Source organism: Tursiops truncatus, chromosome 12 (assembly GCF_011762595.2).
Source record: "Tursiops truncatus isolate mTurTru1 chromosome 12, mTurTru1.mat.Y, whole genome shotgun sequence".
Classification (NCBI taxonomy): Eukaryota; Metazoa; Chordata; class Mammalia; order Artiodactyla; family Delphinidae; genus Tursiops; species Tursiops truncatus.
Genome location: NC_047045.1, coordinates 74,577,872 through 74,594,972, shown reverse-complemented (window position 1 = coordinate 74,594,972; position 17,101 = coordinate 74,577,872). Strand labels below are relative to the sequence as shown.

Below are 17,101 nucleotides of genomic sequence, written 5' to 3'. Positions count from 1 at the left end.
AAAGGACAGTGTCCTCGCTGCCTGGTCCCGATTAAGGGTACACAGTGCCTCCTTAGAGACTTTGCTAATTAACTGCAACCACATACTTGACGCATAACTTTTAAGGAACATTCCCTCGGTGGACAGACAGAGATAAAAGGAATGCAATCTTCAGAGGTAACCCACACAGAATTTCTTATGATTCAACCTAGAACTATTTGGAAGATTTCAGAGTACTATCAACGGGGGTTGGGGGTGGGGTGTTCCCTTTACTCTTAGATACGGATCGGAAATCTGCTGGGTGGCGATCACAACTGCCCTACAGAAATGGTGCCCAGAATTGTGGGTTTCAGAGATCAATCAAATATTGACATAATTTTTATGAACTGATATGGGTTTGCCAATTTAAAAGTTTGCCAGTAAGAATATATTTTTTAAGAACCCAATATGCTATATACCATCACTGTATTACTTCACAAAAGAAAGAAGATTTTAAGCCTGAGAAAACATCAGGAAGGACCTAATATTCGAATCAATGATAGTCCTTAAATAGCATTATTAAAAAGTTATTTAAAAAAATCACCTCATGACAATGACCTTATTTTACTCATTTCATTGCACATGAGTGAAAATTTCACTGCAGAACAATGCCAGTGTGTACAGCAATGTCTGAGGATCATTTATGAAAAAGCACAAGCCAAGAGCATTCTAAGCTCTTGGAAAATCCTAAGAAGAAATGAATTGCCGACTATCTTACCAAACCTGGGAGAATACCCTGGCTAGTGCTGGTAGCACAGGACAAAATATTAAATATGCTTTAAAAATAGAATTTAGGAGTTGGGGGATTAAAAAAAAATAGATCAGTGATACTCATCATGAAGCTCTTTTGCCAGCAAGCTCCTGAAGAGCTCTGACTTCTATCTGATCACAGCAAACTGGAGGGGGTGTTTGAGGCACATGGCCCCTTTGGTTAAGGTGGCCGAACGCGCCGCAGTGGAGCCTGTTCGACATAACCATTACAGGACTAGACTCTCGCTGCTGAATCTTGGCCATGTGCACGGCAGAAGGCGATGGAGCCTTCAGCCACTGTGGACAATCTCACCACCAAGCCGATGAAGCACTTGTATAAGAAAGAATACCAAGCACCCCCAACTCTATGTGCTGCCGTCCTCTTTGACTGACCTGGCACCACGCTACCGTTTTTAAGACAGTAAGAGGAAGCACTACAGATTATTTAACTCTTGACTCCACTGCTGCACATCCAGGAACAGTTTCAATGTTTCTGGCTGACTAGCAGGGGCTGAAGATCTCACACACACAGATAAACAGGGACACTACCTGTATTAGACAAATTTATAACCATAAAAGTCAATGATGTATGTACTCTCACCATAATTACAGTTAACGTCCTACCCAAGGACATTCATTCAATTTTTGTAGACCACAGAGTAGATTAAGCCAAGTTCAGCTGGTGGGACGTACACCAGCTCTCAAGTCAAGGTGAATAATTTCAAAAGCCTAAGCTGGATTTTCCCCCCTAAATGCACAACGTTTACCTGTTCCGTGTAACGATCTATTTTGGATTGTGCCTCCGGAGAGAGTTCAATATCTTCGGCTCCATAGACAGCCTGGGCGATGGTTCTTATCTTTTCCACAATTGGAAGCTGGGAAAACACAAATGACAACAAAATCGTTAACTTCAAGCTGGTTAAAGAATTAAGGGAGAGCTTAGTGAGATTTTCTGTAATTGCTTAAAATTCACTACCAGATTCCCTCCTCATCAACTGTGGTATTTGAAGCAAACACTTTTCTCTTCTATCATCCTTAATGTCCTGAAATTTTCAGATCAGAGATCAACTAGCAAGTAAGAAGCCTTAGATGTTCAACCTGTTCAGAGGCTGCTTATCAAGTTGAATCATTCTTATCCACTGCATCCTTTAACGAAGTTTATACTATGCTTTTTAGTGATCTTTTAAGCCAGAACATAAGTCTCCTAACTAAATAGTGCTGGTGTTTAAGTGGGTCTCAACTTGGGTTATATGACAGAAATGTAGCAGTTCTAAAGGACACATTTTTTTTTTTTTTGGTGAGCAGGAATGGGTTGAGATTTTAATATAAATGCTAATGTGATCAAACACTTTATTGGAAAACCAGAGGTTGAACCTAGTGTCACTTTAGCAAATTATGAGACAACAAGGAGAATGGGACAAATCTGAGAAGACTAGATATGGGCAAATAAGTGTGTGGGGAGGAGATGGAAAACTCTTCCACAGTGTTGGATGCAACGCTTGGATATAGGTTGCTAGTGAAACACTAAAAGTGGCCTCTTCAGAAACAAGGATGGTTCATTAGGAAAGGGATGTGCCATGGATAAAGTGATTCTTAATTCAAGCAAAGCATTTGACAAAATTGTTCCTAATTTCACTGGGGGTAGAAAACACATAGATGTAATGAAGATGGTTGGTGGATGTACTGTTCAGTGAAGGGCTGCTGGACCAAGTGCTGACGGAATGGACGTCAGCCAAGGGGCAGAAGCCTCTCATGGCCCCCCTCAAGGACTTTGCTGGGCAGTGGCAAATTTGCATGAATTACTGCTGATATATACCTAACAGGAGAAAATAAAAGCTAGCTCTGCTCTGCCAATCGATAGTACCCCAAATTACTTTAAAATGTATTTTTTATTACTACAGTTTTTATTACTGTAGAGTTGCTCTGTGGTCTGGAACTGAAATATTGGATGTTTCAACAAATAAAAAAGAAATGAAGGTGCAAGTCATTATGATCTTTCGCTGAAGGACATAAAAGAGGATCTGAATCAATGGAGAGAAATACTTTGTTCATGGGTGAGGAGATGCAATACTGAATAGAGGTCGGTCTCTCAAACTTAATCTATTAGTTTAATCCAATTCCAATAAAAATCCCAAGAGCACTTAGGTTACTTGGCCAACCAATTTTAAAATTCCTAATGAAGAGTAACGGCAAAAATAGGTAAGATAACTTCAAAAATAAATAAAACCCAAAGAACAAAGATAAGGGACCTGCCATACCAGGTATCAATCATACTACAAAACTATGCTGATTAATTCCATGTGGTATCGGCACAGGACGAGATGATTAATCAAGGGAAGATAACAAAGAACACAGAAGGACACCTCAGCAGGTGTGGGACAGTATATAGTAGACATGGCACAAAACAGGGAAAGGACTGACTATTCAACTGACTTTTGGCTGGAGAAATAAAATTAAATTCCTGCCTCACACCAGGCCCCTAAATAAGTCCAATATGGAACAAAGGCAAAATCTTCAAAATCAAAACTCTACATATTGGGGGAAAAAATTGGGGAATTCTTTATTATCCTGAGGTACGGAAGGAATTCTTAAACAAGGTAACAACAGACTCCGCCTTAAAGGAAACGATTTATAGATCTGACATCAAAACTTAAAGTTCCTTGTATTAAAAAAAAAAAGACATCAGAAATAAGGATAAAGCATAAGGAACAGTCTGGGAGAAGATGCTTGCAAATATTTAAAAGATTAGTTACTAGAATGCATAAAACTCCCACAAATTCAGAAAAAGACAAACAAATATTTAATACTAGGCAAAAGAGTGACTAATAACAATATGAAAAAATGCCCAATCTCATTAGTGATCAAGGAAAGGCAAATTAAAATGATGAAAAACCTATTTACAACCGTGAGATCAGCAAGACTGAAAGTATGAGAATTTCAAGCGTGGGTGAGGACGTGGGGAAGACGACCCTTCAAAGTGCTCTTGGTTGAGATGTTAAAGGTCTCGCCTACCACGACAGCTTCCTAACTGGTTTTTTCACTTCTAACACCCCCCTCCAGTCTACTGCAAGTCTAACCTTCTTAAAATGTACGTAAGTAAGAAAAACTCAAGATCACCTCTGCTAAAACTCCCTGAGCGCTCGCAGATCTATCTCAAAGGCCAGCATCTCCAGGAAGCCTGTACTGACCGTCCTCGAGCACACGTGGGCGTTCTCTTCTTTGCCATCCGATAGCCCTGTACTGCTCTGCCCTGGGTGTTACGTGGCACCAGAGGTTCAGCAGGGCCTGGCAATGAGTGCTGCTAGCAAAGCCCATGCCCTGCTGGGATGCACTGATGGACCTCGGATGGTAACAGTGCCAGGATCAAACTCTGATGCTGAAATCTACCGGGTGGCAAGGGGCCTTTTGTAAACTATGTCATAAGAGAAATCAGAGAAGAACCTCCACTTCAGGACTTCCCTGGTGGCGCAGTGGTTAAGAATCCGCCTGCCAATGCAGGGGACACCAGTTCAGTCCCTGGTCCGGGAAGATCCCACATGCTGTGGAGCAAGTAAGCCTGTGCGCTACAACTACTGAGCCTGCGAGCCACAACTACTGAGCCCGTGCTCTAGAGCCCACAAGCCGAAACTACTGAGCCCGTGTGCCACAACTACTGAAGCCCGCGTGCCTAGAGCCCGTGCTCCGCAACAAGAGAAGCCACCGCAATGAGAAGCCTGCGCACCGCAAGGAAGAGTAGCTCCCGCTCGCCACAACTGGAGAAAGCCTGCGCGCAGCAATGAAGACCCAACGCAACCAAAACTAAATAAAGTTGATTCTTTAAAAAAAAAAAAAAAAAAAAGACTCTCCACCTCTAGAAGGGACAACTCTAGAAAGAAATGATCGTTATTTTCCAGGAAGGCAGAAGGTGAAGCAAGGACAGAAATCAGAAGGAAATGTTTAAGGAAAAGCTATAATAACAGAGCTGTTTTACTCTGGCAGAGTTCAGGGTAAGCCGAGTATGGCTCCCGGGTTGTTGCAGAATTACCGCACGAGTGCAAAGTTGAGTCTGGGCTAGAGAAAACCTTGAGTGTAACTTCTAATGTAAAAGATTCCATGTTCGTTAGCTGAAGAATTGAGAATAGCCTATAAACTCTTTGAGGCCAAGGACCACCTCTTGTTCACGTAGAGGTGGGATACAGTACAGCCCCTGGACTACAAGAGTAGGCTCTCAATATACAGTTGAATAAATGGAATAAATATTTTCTGACCTTCCTGTTGACAAAGCAAGGATTCCATGTGATGTGACAGTTACGCTTTTTCAGGGGAAGGCAGCTCACAGAATATGGTGTCATCCAAGCAGTGTGATAGGTCCCATGCAACCTGGTTCATCTGGGCTCCTCCAGCCCTCCAGAACAGCTCAGGTCGGGGGTTCGTGGGCTGCTGTGGGACAGGAGAGCTAAGGAAGAACGCAGCCCCTTAGATTTGGCTGAATCATGCAACCTCATTCCTAGTGGGAGAGGTGGATATGCTGCTGTACTCATTTCACTGCAAGCACTGAAGCCACGCAGTGTGTTACAAATGTCACGCTGCACAAACCTTACGTAATATTATTATGATGGCGCGAGGGCAAGAGGGCTAACTAAAGACTTACGTTTTCCCTGGAAGTGAAACAAAACAACAACAAGACAGATTAGTACTACTCATGACACATTTAATGAACAGAATGCACTATTTACTGAGCTCTAGATTGATCTGAAAAGGAAAAGTGAGCGTGACTTTTCTATAATATAATAATTGAAAAAAACTCACACGTGAACAAGGTAACAGCAAATGGATGACAATGAAGGAATTCGTGTGAGTGGGTATTTAACTGACTTATTTTTAGTTTTTAAACACGAAATTTTTTTCAAGGAATACATATATTTAGTTTTAAATTGTGGTAAAACACACATAACAGAAGATTTACCATCTTTATCATGTTCAAGTGTACAGTTCTGTACTGTTAAGCACATTCCTGTTGCTGTGATGCTAATCTTCAGAACCCTTCACTCTGCAGAACTAAAACTGTACCCACGAAACACTAACTCCCCATTCTGTCCTCCCCTCAGCCCCTTGCTACCACCTTCCTACTTTCTGTCTCTATGGATCTGTCTACTCGGGGTACCTTGTATAAGTGGAATCATACAGTATGTATCTTTTTGCATCCGGCTTATTTTATTTAGCATGAACCTCCAGGTTCAACCATGATCTAGCACGTTACAAATTTCTTTCCTTTTAAAGGCTGAATAATATTTCACTGTATGGACATACCACACTAAAAAAAAATCCATTCATCCACTGATGGACACGGGTTGTTTCCACCTTTTTGCTCCTGTGAATAAGGCTGCTATGCTAAAAGTGGGGGGGGGGCGGGAACGGACAAATATTTCTCTTCTAGACTTCAATTCTTTGGGGCGTAAGGAAATACACATTTTTATCAACAACTAAACTGCCTTCCTGTCTAATGTTTTCTTTTTTAAAATAAATTTATTTATTTTATTTATATTTATTTTTGGCTGCCTTGGGTCTTTGTTGCTGCACGCGGGCTTTCTCTAGTTGAGGCGAGTGGGGGCTACTCTTCGTTGCGGCATGCGGGCTTATCATTGCGGTGGCTTCTCATTGCAGAGCACGGGCTCTAGGTGCGCGGCCTTCAGTAGTTGTGGCTCGCGGGCTCAGGAGTTGTGGCTCGTGGGCTCTAGAGCGCAGGCTCAGTAGTTGTGGCGCACGGGCTTAGTTGCTCCGCGGCATGTGGGATCTTCCCGGACCAGGGCTCAAACCCGTGTCCCCTGCACTGGCAGGCAGGTTCTTAACCACTGCGCCACCAGGGAAGCCCCCTGTCTAATGTTTATTTGAAAGTGCTGCGGAAATTTCAAGCAGGTGCCAGGCTGACTTTGTGAACTGTGTAGTTGTGGTCTTATTTCCTATGGGAAAACTGCAACCACACATGACAGGATGACTCAAACAGAAGGCAGAGCAGGGGAGCAGGGGCTGGTGGTGTGAGTGAGTCCCAGTCAGGCGACTTGTTTCCCCTCCTTAAGACCCTGGAGCATCCCAGCAGCCACCATGACCAGCTCCCGGTATCCTGCACTTCCCATGCCCCAGCCTCAGCCTCGCCAGCCCCGGAAAAGATGACACTCCCTCGCCGGCCTCGACATGCACAAAGCTATCCGAAGTGAGCCTACGAGAGGGACCATCACCACCTGGTGTGTGTCTCACAGCCCCACACTGGATAAATAATGTGCTTCAGCTCATGGAGCTAGAAACCCCAAGACCAAAACTCTCTTGGGACTCCTGCTACAATTATTCTCTTTCACCTATGTGTACAAGTAAATAAATAAAAAGAACATCTCAGTTAACACAACTTTTGGGTTTAATATAAAAACTGAAACCTGCCCTGATAAGGCAGCTCCACTGTATACCTTGTTTATATTGTGACAGCCGGAAAGGAACCTCCTGCTGTTTCTCTGCTCGATTTTGGGGAGCAGTGTAATCTTTAAAGAAAAAAGCCAAATTCATGTCCAGTAATCTTGATCTGAACTTGACATTCACTTGTGCTGCTCGTTTTAAGTGGTAGTTTTTATAAAACAAATAAAATGGTAAAATAAATTATGAATGGGTATGCATTAATCATCCCTGGCTTTGCTCCAACTTCCTAAATATTTACAAATTTATCCATTTGCCACCTCTTTCCTCTTTACACCCCTGATGTCTAGGATAGTAACTTCCAATCAGTAGGCCCTCCACAAACAACTGCTGAATGAACAACCATCTGTGGCAAGTACTTTCAAGATGTCATGGTGTACAAAGAATTTCGGAGATTTTGTGTACAAAGAATGTCTGATGGGGTGGGGACAATGACACAGTAAAGTGTGACGGAATGGAGTGTGTGAGAAAGCCTTCGCCTCTACGTTACTACTAAAGTTGGAAGATCACAGATTGCAGGGGACGGCACGGAAGTCAGCATAAATTGGTAAGACCTAAAAGGGAAGTTGAATGGTGCTTGAAGGATGTGAAAGATCTTAATAAGCAATAAAAGGAAAGATTATTTCACACGAGGAGAACGGCGCACATCAAGGTGTGAATGGCAGCAAAGACAAGGCTTTTTCTGGAAAGAGGGACTACTCTAGGTGTACTATGCTCAACATACTCATATAAGCTATTCACAAAGCCTGGCGTCTATACTAGGATCTTTGATCATTTGGGAACTAACATTATGTTAAATCTCCGTCTTCACCAAGAATAGAATTCTGAACGTATTCATTAATTTCCTCCCAAACCTCTTAAACGTATAAAAATAACTGAAATACTTTAGAAGAGAGCTTTCCGATGGAAACTTTCTGTGATGATGGAAATGTTCTACAACATGCTTTCCAGGCTAGTAGCCACCAGCCTCATGTGGCTAGTAAGTAGTTGAAATGGGACTAGTGTAACCGAGGAAATGAGCTGTTAATTTTAGTTAATTTAAATGTCAATAGCTTTCTATGACCAGTGGCTACTGAACTGGGCAGCAGTTCTTTCTAGCTCTAGAAAAGAACCCTGAATGGGGGGTCGTATTGTCTACGGTCTTTTGCTTAGAGTATGCCCACCCAGAATCCTGGCTGAGTGACACCAGGAAGGTAGGTTGGAGGATGTAGGGGTCTTCACTCTTTACCACATTCCTTATGTAGATGTGGTGACCCAGGCTCATAGAAGCTACGTTACTCAAAGTTAGATAGCATATCCTTCTTGAAAAGACCACTGGACTCATTACACATGCACCCAATGTTCATTGTCGCACTATTGACAATAGGCAAGACATGGAAGCAACCTAAGTGTCCATCAACAGTTGAATGGATAAAGAAGATGTGGTACATATATAAAATGGAATACCACTCAGCCATGAAAAAGAATGCAATAATGCCATTTGCAGCAACGTGGATGGAACTGGAGATTATCATACTAAGCGAAGTAAGTCAGACAGAAAAAGACAAATATCGTATCATTTATATGTGGAATCTAAAAATATGATATAAATGAACTCATTTACAAAACAGAAATAGAATCACAGACAAAGAAGACGAATTTACAGTTACCAAAAGGGAAAGGCGGGGAGGGATAAATTAGGAGTTTGGGATTAACATATATACACTACTATATATAAAATAGACAAACAACAAGGTACTACTGTATAGCACAGGGAACTATATCCAATATCTACTAATAACCTATAATGGAAGAGTCTGAAAAGAATATATATATTCTTTTCTGAAAAGAGTGTGTGTGTGTGTGTGTGTGTGTGTGTGTGTGTGTGTATAGCTGAGTCACTTTGCTGTACACCAGAAACTAACCCAACATTGTAAATCAATTATACTTCAATTAAAAAAAATGAAGCTGACAGAATTGAGGAAAATAAAGAAGTATGAAGGCTTTATAATATAGTGGCATCTCATCTTACTTAGATGTCAGGTTCTAAAGCCAGCAGCCCTGAATGTCTCTTAGAAGACCCATGAAAACATGACACAGTACTCTACTATCAATATTCCACTATCTCTTAAGCACATGACTGTTGAAGTGCTGAAACACACTGCTGTTTCCTCAGCCATTACACTGAATGAAAACTACATTGTTCTTTTGTTTTACCGAAGCCTAGATTGGAATTCACATAAGTTAAGTGTTCCTATGCTGTGATGTTGGCTTGAAGTACTTCAATGCTCATGAAATATTTAAGGAGAGGAATCAATTAGTAAATTTATAAGTCGAATAAAAATCTCTGGACATACAGTAATTATTTCAATTTGTATTTTGTATTTAAAATGAAGCATGAATTTTCAGTGATCTACAAGTGCAGTTTGGTAAATGGCCTTTCCTGTACCTCAAATAAAAGTATGTAATGCGAAACCAGCTTCCACCAGGAGCAAGGGCTTCACTACAACATACCCTGGTGTCATGGGAGCAGCTCTGCGTTGTGAGTGAGAACAACAGACCCTTGTGTCTTTGACACAAAGCATGTCACTGGCTGGAAACCAGCACATCTGAGCTACCCAAGGTGTACGTGCTGACTGCCATGAGCCAGCTCCCGGAGTGGCTCGTCCCACTGGCTTGTTGGTCCTGAGCAACAGGTCTACCCAGAAGAATCCCAGAAGAATCTCGCTCTCCTGAGACAACCAGGACACATGTTGGAGATAGCTGGGGTCTGAGAAAGGAAAGAAGGCTCATCGCCAGAAAGTCTGCATTTGTCCATGTGAAGTGATGATACGGAATTCACATTCAAATCACAAGGGTGACCTTGTATACTCGTTTTTGTTTGTTTTTTGCCTTCAGTTTGATTTACTTCAGGTCACAGGAATTTTCTTTCTCCAATTTCCTGTAGTTGGACATCTTGAGGACTATATTTCATAGGACCAAATATGCAAAGGGATCAACATAGTGTCTAACAGAGCAATCTTGAGTGATATACAGAGGTTTGTGTTTAAAATTTGCTCACTGAATATGAATTCATTTGAATTTTGTTTCATCTAGTGGGAAAATTTTAGATTTTTACTCCTAGTTGAGGATTTTTTCCTCACTATTGTTCTCTTTTTCGATTCTTAATTTTATTTAAACAATTTTTAAAAATTTTATTTTTAAAAATAAAGTGCTTATTTTATTTATTTTTATTCTTTTTTTTTTTTTTGCAGTACACGGGCCTCTCACTGCTATGGCCTCTCCCGTTGTGGAGCACAGGCTCCGGACCCGCAGGCTCAGCGGCCATGGCTCACAGGCCCAGCCGCTCCACGGCATGTGGGATCTTCCCAGACCAGGGCATGAACCCGCGTCCCCTGCATCGGCAGGTGGACTCAACCACTGCGCCACCAGGGAAGCCCTTGTTTTGTTTTTTAATTCTTATCTTATATTAGAGTATAGTGGATTTACAATGTTGTGCTAGTTTCAGGTGTACAGCAAAGGGATTCAGTTACACATATACATGTATCTGTTCTTTTTCCAATTCTTTTCCCATTTAGGTTATTACAAATATTGAGCAGAGTTCCCTGTGCTGTATACTCTTTTTTTTTTTCCCTTCGGTACGCAGGCCTCTCACTGTTGTGGCCTCTCCCGTTGCGGAGCACAGGCTCCGGACGCGCAGGCTCAGCGGCCATGGCTCACGGGCCCAGCCGCTCCGCGGCATGTGGGATCCTCCCGGACCCGGGCACAAACCTGTGTCCCCTGCATCGGCAGGCGGACTCTCAACCACTGCGCCACCAGGGAAGCCCTGTGCTGTATACTCTTAAACAGAACATTACAGCAACGCCCAAAGAAAGCAATATACAGGAATAGGTGATTTTAATGATCTCACCCAAAGGAGGGGGAAGGGCTGGTAGTGGCCTGAGCACTTGCTTGGCCTAATGATATGCATGTATGACACACCTGTTGTTCCTCCTGGCATGAAGTTACGTGCAAACCTCAGTGTGTTGTGAGACTAATATGAATGAACACGAGGTGCAGCCTGGCCTCTGTTTTCCTGGGCAGGAGTCATACCTCCCTCATTCATCTACTGGAGCAGGGCTGTCAAAGAAAAATCTTCTGGTCTAAGATTAAAAGTCTCACTCAAGGGCGGAGTAAACTACTTTCGTGAAAGGAAAAATAAATCATTTTCGGAAATAAAATGATTGCTAAGACAAATCCCTAACCTCTCAGATCCTGGGGTGAGTGGAAGCCGGTGCTGTTTTGAGTGATGTCCTCCCCCAGTCCTAAGGTTGTCGTTTTCCTTTTCAAGTGGTCTTTAATACACCTGTGATAATATTTAAATAATGTTGCTTGCTTTTCAGGCTGAGAAAATGGATGCTTTCCCTACTGAGTCTTCTCGTGTCATCTGAATTTAAGTCAGAAAGACCAAGGGATGGATGGAATGATGGCAGAAGGTGACTAGCTAACACGTGGTGGGACCTTGACAGTTCATTTTGCATCCCTGTCTTTCTTGCTTGGCCCATAATTTTCGATGAAATGCATTTCTAGAAACTTTTGCCATAGTGACATTCCATTTTTTATTAGAAGAAAGCACTTAAATGAAATCAAAGGAATCCTTGTGACATGTACAAGTGAAATAGATATAGACCACTGTTCCTTTCTCATCAGGTGCTATTTCTAGCTTCAAGGAGACAAAGCTGTGGGATGCCTTGCCAGAATCACAAAGGGCTGAATAGGATGCATTGAGAAAGTTGGGTGGGATCTAACAGTAGGTTCAGATATGAAGAGACCTGTCAAACACAGATGGGTGAGGCAGCGGTAGGGGTAGGCCAAGGAGGTGAGTGATACACTGCTGGCCAAAGGAGTCTGGACAAAGAACCTAGAGGCCAGTGTTGGAAACAATCTAGTTTTGATAGTGATCTAAGATGTGTTTGCAGAAGGATGTGGTATTGAGGCAGTGTGGGAATTTGGAGCTGAATCATGAAAAGGAGGCAAGAGGAGAAGAGGCTGATGAGGGAAGGGTTAGAAGCAGTTCAGGATGGATGACCAAAGCTCAACCAGAAATAAGACAGCAGAACATGAGAGCACAGGGAAGAGACACAGATTCTGAATGAGATACTTAACTGACTGGAAATATAAGGGACAGCTTCCTACAAAACATGCCAAACATTCAATTGCACAAAAGGAGGAAAGGAGAGGGCTGAAGAAAGGACTGGTGGGAACAGGCAGACCAAGCGCAGGTCTGAGGACAAGCAGCAAAGAGCCAGAGGAGGTCAAAGGCCTTGAGAAGGAGACAACAGTACAGGGATAAGGGCATAAAAAGAAAGGTCATCATCTCTGGTGGGGCTAATGGCAGACTCTGGGAGGGCTCACGCCAAGAAGTACTTCCCAGAACTTCTGCTGCCAGTGTCCCTGTCCTCACGGTGAGCCACAGCCACCCCCAGCCTCTGCAGGACACCGTCCAACACTAGCAGCATGCTGAGTTTTATATACATAGAATCACATCACCAGCAAGAGGGCAGACAGCAGAAGCAAGAACTACAGTCCTGCAGCCTGTGGAACAAAAACCACATTCACAGAAACATAGACAAGATGAAAAGGCAGAGGGCTATGTACCAGATGATGGAACAAGATAAAAACCCAGAAAAACAACTAAGTGCAGTGGAGATAGGCAACCTTCCAGAAAAAGAATTCAGAATAATGATAGTGAAGATGATCCAGGAACTCAGAAAAACAATGGAGGCAAAGATCGAGAAGATGCAAGAAATGTTTAACAGAGATCTAGAATTAAAGAACAAACAAACAGAGATGAACAATACAATAACTGAAATGAAAAATACACTAGAAGGAATCACTAGCAGAATAACTGAGGCAGAAGGACGGATAAGTGACCTGGAAGACAGAATGGTGGAATTCACAGCTGTGGAACAGAATAAAAAAAAAGAATGAAAAGAAATGAAGACAGCCTAAGAGACCTCTGGGACAACATTAAACACAAAAACATTCGCATTATAGGGGTCCTAGAAGGAGAAGAGAGAGACAAAGGACCCGAGAAAATATTTGAAGAGATTATAGTCGAAAACTTCCCTAACGTGGGAAAGGAAATAGCCACCCAAGTCCAGGAAGTGCAGAGAGTCCCATACAGGATAAACCCAAGGAGAAACACACCGAGACACATAGTGATCAAACTGGCAAAAATTAAAGACAAAGAAAAATTATTGAAAGCAGCAAGGGAAAAATGACAACGTACAAGGGAACTCCCATAAGGTTAACAGCTAATTTCTCAGCAGAAACTCTACAAGCCAGAAGGGAGTGGCATGATATACTTAAAGTGATGAAAGGGAAGAACCTACAACCAAGATTACTCTACCCGGCAAGGATCTCAGATTTGATGGAGAAATCAATAGCTTTACAGACAAGCAAAAGCTAAGAGAATTCAGCACCACCAAACCAGCTCTACAACAAAAGCTAAACGAACTACTCTAAGTGGGCAACACAAGAGAAGAAAAGGATCTACAAAAACAAACCCAAAACAATTAAGAAAATGGTCATAGGAACATACATATTGATAATTACCTTAAATGTGAATGGATTAAATGCACCAACTAAAAGACACAGGCTTGCTGAATGGATACAAAACAAGACCCATCTATACGCTGTCTACAAGAGACCCACTTCAGACCTAGGGACACATACAGACTGAAAGTGAGGGGATGGAAAAAGATATTCCATGCAAATGGAAATCAAAACAAAGCTGGAGTAGCAATACTCTTATCAGATAATATAGACTTTAAAATAAAGAATGTTACAAGAGACAAGGAAGGACACTACATAATGATCAAGGGATCAATCCAAGAAGAAGATATAACAATTATAAATATATATGCACCCAACACAGGAGCACCTCAATACATAACGCAACTGCTAACAGCTATAAAAGAGGAACTTGACAGTAACACAATAATAGTGGGGGACGTTAACATCTCACGTACACCAATGGACAGATCATCCAAAATGAAAATAAATAAGGAAACACAAGCTTTAAATGACACAACAGAGGGCTTCCCTGGTGGCGCAGTGGTTGAGAATCTGCCTGCCGATGCAGGGGACACGGGTTCGAGCCCTGGTCCGGGAGGATCCCACATGCCGCGGAGCAACTAGGCCCGTGCTCCACAACTACTGAGCCCGTGCGCCTGGAGCCCGTGCTCCGCAACAAGAGAAGCCACCGCAATGAGAAGCCCCCGCTCGCCGCAACGAGAGAAAGCCCGCGCGTGGCAAGGAAGACCCAATGCAGCCAAAAATAAATAAATAAATAAATTAAAAAAAAAAATAAATGACACAACAGAGCATATAGATTTAATTGATATTTATAGGACATTCCATCCAGAAACAGCAAATTACACTTTCTTCTCAAGTGCGCACGGAACATTCTCCAGGATAGATCACATCTTGGGTCACAAATCAAGCCCCAGTAAATTTAAGAAAATTGAAATCATATCAAGCATCTTTTCTGAACACAACGCTATGAGATTAGAAATGATTACAGGGGAAAAAGCTTAAAAAACACAAACACATGGAGTCTAAACAATACGTTATTAAATAACCAAGAGAGCACTGAAGAAATCAAAGAGGAAATCAAAAAATACCTAGAGACAAATGACAATGAAAACACAATGGCCCAAAACCTATGGGATGCAGCAATAGCAGTTCTAAGAGAGAAGTTTATAGCAATACATTCCCACCTAAGAAACAAGAAACATCTCAAATAAACAACCTAACCTTACACCTAAAGGAACTAGAGAAAGAAGGACAAACAAAACCCAAAGTTAGGAGAAGGAAAGAAATCATAAAGATCAGAGCAGAAATAAATGAAACAGAAACAAAGAAAACAATAGCAAAGATCAATAAAACTAAAAGCTGGTTCTTTGAGAAGATAAACAAAATTGATAAACCATTAGCCAGACTCATCAAGAAAAAGAGGGAGAGGACCAAATCAATAAAATTGAAAATGAAAAAGGAGAAGTTACAACAGACACCACAGAAATACAAAGCATCCTAAGAGACTACTACAAGCAACTCTATGCCAATAAAATGGACAACCTGGAAGAAATGGACAAATTCTTAGAAAGGTATAACCTCTCAAGACTGAACCAGGAAGAAATAGAGAATATGAACAGACCAATCACAAGTAACAAAATTGAAACTGTGATTAAACATCTTCCAACAAACAAAAGTCCAAGACCAGATGGCTTCACAGGTGAATTCTATCAAACATTTAGAGAAGAGCTAACACCCATCCTTCTCAAACTCTTCCAAAAAATTGCAGAGGAAGGAACACTCCCAAACTCATTCTATGAGGCCACCATCACCCTGATACCAAAACCAGAAAAAGATACTACAAAAAAAGAAAATTACAGACCAATATCACTGATGAATACAGATGCAAAAATCCTCAACAAAATACTAGCAAACAGAATCCAACAACACATTAAAAGGATCATACACCATGATCAAGTAGGATTTATCCCAGGGATAAAAGGATTCTTCAATATACGCAAATCAATGTGATACACTATATTAACATACTGAAGAATAAAAACCATATGATCATCTCAATAGATGCAGAAAAAGCTTTTGACAAAATTCAATACCCATTTATGACAAAAACTCTCCAGAAAGTGGGCACAGACGGAACCTACCTTGACATAATAAAGGCCATATACGACAAACCCACAGCAAACATCATTCTCAATGGTGAAAAACTGAAAGCATTTCCTCTAAGATCAGGAAAAGACAAGGATGTCCACTCTCACCACTATTATTCAACATAGTTTTGGAAGTCCTAGCCATGGCAATCAGAGAAGAAAAAGAAAAAAAAGGAATCCAAATTGGAAAAGAAGAAGTAAAACTGTCACTGTTTGTAGATCACATGATACTATACACAGAGAATCCTAAAAATGCCATCAGAAAACTACTAGAGCTAATCAACGAATTTGGTAAAGTTGCAGGATACAAAATTAAGGCACAGAAATCTCTTGCATTCCTATATACTAATGATGAAAAATCTGAAAGAGAAATTAAGGAAATACTCCCATTTACCATTGCAAGAAAAGGAATAAAACACCTAGGAATAAACTTACCTAGGGAGACAAAAGACTGTATGCAGAAAACTATAAGACACTGATGAAAGAAATTAAAGACGATACCAACAGATGGAGAGATATACCATGTTCTTGGATTGGAAGAATCAATATTGTGAAAATGGCTATACTACCCAAAGCAATTTACAGCTTCAATGCAATCCCTATCAAATTACCAATGGCATTTTTTACAGAACTAGAAAAAAAATGTTAAAATTTGTATGGAGACTCAAAAGACCCCGAATAGCCGAAGCAGTCTTGAGGGGAAAAAATGGAGCTGGAGGAATCAGACTCCCTGACTTCAGACTATACTACAAAGCTACAGTAATCAAGACAATATGGTACTGGCACAAAAAGAGGAACATAGATCAATGGAACAAGATAGAAAGCCCTGAGGTAAACCCACGCACCTATGGTCAACTAATCTATGACAAAGGAGGCAAGGATATACAATGGAGAAAAGACAGTCTCTACACTAAGTGGTGCTGGGAAAACTGGACAGCTACATGTATAAGAATGAAATTAGAACACTTTCTAACACCATACACAAAAAGAAACACAAAATGCATTAGAGACCTAAATGTAAGACTGGACACTACCAAACTCTTAGAGGAAAACATAGGCAGAACACTCTTTGACATAAATCACAGCGAGATCTTTTTTGATCCACCTCCTAGAGTAATGGAAATAAAAACAAAAATAAACAAATGGGACCTAATGAAACTTCAAAGCTTTTGCACAGCAAATGAAAC

At 41.4% G+C, this 17,101-nt stretch overlaps 1 protein-coding gene across 12 annotated transcripts in view; it reads right to left on the bottom strand.

Annotated features, from left to right (window-relative positions):
- Positions 1–17,101, bottom strand: part of MTHFD1L (methylenetetrahydrofolate dehydrogenase (NADP+ dependent) 1 like) — a 197,178-nt gene that overhangs the window by 50,729 nt on the left and 129,348 nt on the right. For all 12 annotated transcript variants that reach the window (XR_012324912.1, XM_033867839.2, XM_073789737.1 and 9 more), the window contains one exon: positions 1,536–1,643. Coding sequence is in view for 11 of the 12 variants with exons in the window: in XM_033867839.2 (XP_033723730.1) it covers positions 1,536–1,643 (108 nt within the window). In the remaining variant the exon portion in view is untranslated. The remainder of the gene's footprint in view (positions 1–1,535; positions 1,644–17,101) is intronic.